Raw genomic sequence first — 6,461 nt, forward strand, 5'->3', positions numbered from 1 at the left:
AAGGTCACATAGCAACAACTGCTTGAGTTCCAGCATGAGCACTATGGAATTTTACTGAGGTGGCCTGAGGGATGTGCCCTAGGTCAATTGCACCCAAATCATCTCACTGTGGCAGATGCCATCAAGCACTGCAAGAAGGTTGCTATGTGCATCAGCAGGAGCTTTAGCTTGGGACCAAGCAGCAGCAGGCAGAATTCATCTCAAGTGCCAGCTCAACCCCCCCTGCCCTCAGGGCAACTGGTCGAATCAGCCTAGCAAATGCAGCAGTATCTTTTTTAGTTTGCTTCTGTCTTCAGAATGCACATAGTTAGGAAAAGTGACAAATATTTACAGTCTCTTCGACTCAGGTGCAAGCATATCTTTAGGAAAAAAAATAAAATTGAACAAAATCAAAGCAAAAAGTCCCAGCAAGCTTCCCAAAATAGGTCAGACGCTTCCAGTGCTTTTTGTCTTCTTCGATCTGTAACAACCATTGCCTCTGGAAATCCGTTTGCACTTATTGGTCTTTGTGAGCACCCCCAGTCAGCACAGCAGAAATAAAGAGTTGCTGTTGATTCTCCCTGCTCAAATCTGCACTCATACACTGCACCCCGCTCTCCTTTTGAGGGGCTTTTACTTACTGTGCTGGGCAGTGGGATGCTGCACCTAAAATTAGACCTAGGCAAGAACAGACAGGTGGGGAGGTCTCTGTCAGAGTGGGTCAGGCAAAGAGTTGAGACCCATGTGCCCCAACTAGTCAGTGACTGACATACGCTTCGCACCAAGCTGACACCAGTACAAGCCAAGACCCTGCAGCTGCCAAGGGGAGCCCCAGCCGTACCCCATGGAGCAGCTCCACGGCAGCCCCCCCTCCTTCCCTGCATGCCTTACTGCGGCCCTGCTGGAGCCAGGCAGCAGGCACAGATTATAGAAGGTTGCTCCAGGATGACTGTCCTCTCGCCTCAGCGCCACAGCAGCTGAGTGATGGATGCACTGGAAAATGTTTTTCATTGCCTCCCTCATTAGGTGGTCGAGTGCTCTGCAGAAGACATCACTGATCCTATGCTGCTCTAGGCTGCTGGAGTTAAACATAAAGACATAGAAAAAGGACTGTTCAGTATATGGCAACATAAGCACATCTTACTGCAAAATAGGACCCTGGCTTAAGCTGCGCTTGGGAATTCAGGGGAAAGAAAAAGCAGAAAGCAAAGATTTACAAGACTAGCAACATAGACACACCATTTTCATTTCAGAGAAGCCTCTACACCAACTTATATCTGAAGGAGGCGGCTCAGGTTAGGCTATGTTTATGTCGTAAGAGCTTCTATTATCTCAATTATTATACTGTTTAAGTGCATAACAACTCATTAATTGATTTGTAGCACTCCTTGAAGTGGAAAAATATTATCCTCTTTTTGCCAATGTGAAACTGAGGTCTAGAGAGCTTAAGGGCCAGAGTCTTATGCATATGAAAGTGCCCAGCTTTCACTGAAGGTGAAGGAAGTCATGCACCTAAATATTTTGAGGATTTTTAGTTACCAACATAAATTGGTGGGGCAGTTAGGAATCTCAAGTCTCAGGCTAACGAATCTACTAATTTTATATAATTCAAAGTGCCCTGTCCTTGTAAAAATCATAGTATTTTTTTCTTTTTCACCTTAATTCAAATATCTCAACATAATCTCTACTCTTGGTCAGACACCTCTACTGTCTGTTCTGACCCACAGGTGATGCACTGGTTATTAAAGAGTCATGGGCTGTTTTTTCCTTTTTTTCAAAAGCTTCCTTCCCAGACAGGCAAGCCCAAGAGTTTGTTTTGTTGTTGTTATTGTTGTTTGTTTGTTTCTAATACTTTCCCTTTGTTTTACCTGTGGTTGTTAATACAGGTTTCTGGAAATTTACTGAGGAAAAGTCTTGGAGCACCATCAATGACAAACAGCCTTACAGATTGCATCTTCTTCTGTTTAAGTGCTGTTCAGCACAGCACAAAGCACTGAGTCCTTTCTCACTTGCATGCTCTGAGATATCTGAAAATACTGGTCTCAAGTGCGGGATGGAAAGTGAGTAAGACTCTCTGAGGCCATTCTTAAGTTTATGGAAGTCTTTGCCATAATATTACAGAATGTTGTACGCCTCCCTATAGGTAGCAAGAAGTTAAAATCCCTCTAATGCTATTGGCTTCTTTGTGAAGTAGCAATTTTTCAATTACACATAATTAATAGTAATTACCCTTTATCTTCAGAGACCAGAACAAAGAATAATTAATCCATCTTAACATCCCCATTAAGGAAGTATTAAATATGGGGTTTTTTTTTACACAGCAGATTACATAGTAACTTATGTGGTCTACTGTTCAATCTGTGTTCCCTAACGCAGAAAGGAAAGAGAAAAGAGAATCCTGAACTATCTGAACTAATATTCTAATTTTTGCCATAATTCAATTAACTAGTTTGGAAACAGCTGTTTGCTACTTGCAGCAGCTTGCTGCAATTGAAAAGTGTGCTGCCTACAGATCTCATATATAGAAGCAGTTTTACTATATTTGATAATTAACAACATTCAAGTGGACATTTTACTAATTTTTAACATGTATCTATGAGTAAAGTATTTGCAATTATTCCCATTGCAGAGCTGGAGAAAATGAAGCCTGGAAGTTTAGGGCCAGCTTCTCACTTGGCAGAAAGCTTTTTTGCACTGCCTTTCTCTCACACTGTTTTTTGCTGCACAAGAAGATAAGACTCCTGATTCTGTAGTCATTCTAGACAGCACGAGACAAACTCATAAGACACTTTGGCGTCAGTCTTCCAAAGTGGCTTCCAATTCTTGATATCTTGATGGAAGCTCACCTTACAAAACTTGGGATGTGTCTCAGAACACAAAGTCACTATTAATCTGAACGGAAATTTCCTGTTCTTGACTATTAAAAAAAAAATCAAAGAAACATGAATTTACTATTTTGATCTTCAAGTGAGTAGTGCAAGATCACACTGCAAGCCACCTAAAGAGGTAGAAACAGAATTTGCTTCAAACACACGGTTTTGCAAGACAAATATCCTATGTGGCAGGATGACAGCAAAGATGAGGGCAGTGCTGCAGGCAGCAAGCATGGCAGCTCTGGCAGACAGACCAGCAGTCTCTGGCCCGTGACGGCCTGGGTGCCCAGAAAGCTTATGATTAGCGATTACATGTTAAGGTGATAAAAAAGGATAGCTTCTATTCCTACATATATTGATCTGAGGGATCTCAAGCTCAAAAAGAGGGGAGTAGAGAGACACAGAAAATGGAGGAGTAAAAAGGAAGGGACCGAAGGGAAAAGGAGAACGTCCCAAATGTTAAATGAAAGCATCCGCATGAAAGGCTCCAGGCCAACACACTCAGAGAGTGCGCTCTTCTGTCTCAGTGACCTTGTGAAGATGAACTAAACAAAAAGCTTCAGGCAACATCAGACAGAGGATTTAAGAAGCAGTTTTAATTTTAGCCAGATTGTTTTGTATTTTCAACTGCAGGGTTATCTGGGGATGCAATGTGCATACAGTGGAACAAAATGTAGTTGTCACCTCCAACTCTGATACCACACCTGATGGGAAATTCAGTTCAGTGTTTCCAGGGGGGAGCAAAAAACCATGGTTTTGGCTACACAGGGAAGATCAAATTGTGGTATCACAAGGATGCATCACCAGTGTAGTATCACCAGTGCATTCTAATTTTACTCCAGAATGTAATTACTTGGTTACCTTATGCATGAGGAACATACAAGACTTATACTCAAATGCAATATGCACTAATACGTTGGTTCCTTCTACTCACATTATGTCCTTGCTCTGCACCTCCAGATTGACAGCTATTTACTATGAACAAATTGATTAATCCCCCTGTACCTCAGTTTCCTCATCTATAAAATGGAAACATCCTACCTAAAAAGAGTGCAAGCACTCACTAACTGATATAGGCTTTTTCAGCAAACACATTTGCTGGTAATTTTAATTATAGCAAATACATACAAACTCTAAGAGCTGGCTGCATACAATAAAACATATGCATTAATCACGATGTCTATTGCAGCTTATTAGCACAGTTAATTCTAGACAATACAAACATGATCTAGCCCGCAATTTGGAGATTATGAATGCCATATAAATCCAAAATGAGGGTCTAGATCTCCAAGCCTGTCAAGCCTAGTAAGATGTCAAATTGTGAACTAAAATGGTAATAAAACCACCTGGACTGACTGGGAATAACCCCTCCACATGCACGCTACCACACATAACAAACACAAGCTGGGAAAATGAGGCCTTGGTATTCTTCCTGCACCTCCCTAGCATCACCACTGCATTGGACAATCACTGATGAACATTTACGCTCATAAAGAATCTTCTACCCAAGGTTCTCATACTGCTTTACAAATTGTCTGTAATGTGTACAGACTGCACGTTACTTCTGCCTGTCCTTGTATACTCTGTCCTTCGTGACTTCTATTTGATAAGCTATCCCGAGGCCACATTGCCTTTCCAAGTCTGTGGGAGAGACATCCATCCTCTCTCTTGGCAGGACTCTTGACCCACCTTTCAATTTAAATAGCATTTTCGGAAGTCTCCTCTCTCAGATCTTTTCTTAGGAGGCAGTTCTTTCCCACCTTGACTGTATAACTCACCATCAGTTGTGACAGCTTCTTGAATCACTGACGCCAGAATCAATATAGCAAAGCTGGCAGAGGATGGAAGTGAGGAGGTGGGAAAACAAATGTGAAGATGTTGTAACCTTTTAGTCCTGTGCTGTCAGCTCAGCACACCATGACGCCTGACTGGACTCACACAGCTTGTACTAACACAGGCAGCGACTGTACAGGGAGCTGTGGTGGCTCAGGGCCGCTCTGTGCATCCTCCAAACCAACAACAGGGAACTAAAGGCAATATCCTATGTGAAATGAAGCAAGACAAGGCTCTCTCACAACACTGCTCTCTCTTTGCACCGTGTCTCTCCTAATCAGCCTTCTGGACCGAAAACAGAGGCCTTCGTTACACATAGGGCCCAGCCTACAGCATGCACAGTGCACACGTCCTATTGGATTTCAGGGCAGAGTGCACTCACATGGTCTGCATGTCAGAGACCCAGCCGTGCCGCTGCAAAGAGAAGGAAATGAGGGAGAGCATGAGTGAAAGCAACCCACACAGCACAGGACAACCTGAGCCCACTCAGAAGGCAGGATGGGGGATGCCACCAGGAAGACAGGGGTAGCAGGCAAATATACCTTGGCAGGCAGGCTGGGAGGCTAAGCTGGGACCTCACTCCACAAAGCAAACACACTGGAATACGTTCAATATCGCTCAAAAATGTGAGAATAGCTTATCACCTAGGAGCTCACTGTATTGACAAGTGGAACAGATGACAGCTAGATCCCAGTTTAGATATTAAAACACAAAGCAATAATGGCACGGATCGATGCAATGCAGTTTCTGTCATCAAGAAAATGCTACCTGCATCAGCTTCAGAAACTGACAAACTTCCCCCAGACCCTTTGATCACGGCCCAAAAGAAAAGGTCTCTTGGCAAGTCCATACTAGACTTCATGCTTTTTTCTCCCCAGGCGACTCATATTCTGCAGTTCTCAGAAAAACATGACTCAAAAATGTGATCACAGGTGAAGGAGAAGAGTTAACAGAGAAAGGGAGAGAGCAGCAGAACAGGCATCTGTTTCAGAGGGCATAAGTTTATCATCCAGGACAGGATTTCCACTGGGTTTATCATTGTTTTCATTGTCTAGAATTAAGGTCATTAAAGATGATGTTTCCACTCTGAATTAGCAATGAGTTCCCACTTAATTTATAGTGCATCAGCTCTCTCGTGCAATTTGGCTCCAGGGACTTCGGTGAAAGTGCTTCTCCCATGAATTAGACGCTGACCTAACTGGCTCTTACTCCTACCTCCCATCTTTTCCCTTACCCCCGCTTCCCCTCTCCACAGTTTCTTCTGGTACCAGAAGAGCACCCCTTGCTTCCTCAGATAACCCATCAGAGATCAGAGCTTTGAAAACCACTACAGTAATAATGATAAGTAGCTCTGTTCTGCAGTTTTCTCAGCTGTTTTCATTTGTTAGACAGTTAGTACATACCCCAAAACACCCCATACCAGCCGCCTGAGGAGCTATACCTACTGGAGTACAGTTCTGTGAGGCAGCAAAGGCAGAGAGCCCTTCCAGGAGCACCGGGCTGGCACTGGACACGCCGCTAACGCCGTCGGCCCCACCACCTACCACCGCCGCAGGGGGTGACTGCGGCACCGGGCCCGTCCTCACCCTCCTCCCCAGGGCCTTCCCGCGCCTCCGCTCAGACCAAGCCGGGCTGTGAGGGCGGGACGTCCCGTTTCCATCTAACTGACGATTTACCAGTAGACCGAGCGGGCTGGGGTCACCTCAGCCAAGGCGGATAGAAGCAATACAGCGAAAAATGGCCATAAAACAAATGAATTAACCTTCAGCGAGCCCA

At 44.1% G+C, this 6,461-nt stretch overlaps 1 protein-coding gene across 1 annotated transcript in view; it reads left to right on the forward strand.

Annotated features, from left to right (window-relative positions):
* Positions 1-2,032: 2,032 nt before the first annotated feature.
* POP5 (processing of precursor 5, ribonuclease P/MRP subunit (S. cerevisiae)) overlaps positions 2,033-6,461 on the forward strand; it is a 6,172-nt gene continuing 1,743 nt past the window's right edge. The window contains exon 1 of the mRNA XM_009888613.1: positions 2,033-2,039. Coding sequence (XP_009886915.1) covers positions 2,033-2,039 — 7 coding nt within the window. The remainder of the gene's footprint in view (positions 2,040-6,461) is intronic.

The sequence above is a fragment of the Charadrius vociferus genome, unplaced genomic scaffold, assembly GCF_000708025.1.
Source record: "Charadrius vociferus isolate BGI_N301 unplaced genomic scaffold, ASM70802v2 scaffold917, whole genome shotgun sequence".
Classification (NCBI taxonomy): Eukaryota; Metazoa; Chordata; class Aves; order Charadriiformes; family Charadriidae; genus Charadrius; species Charadrius vociferus.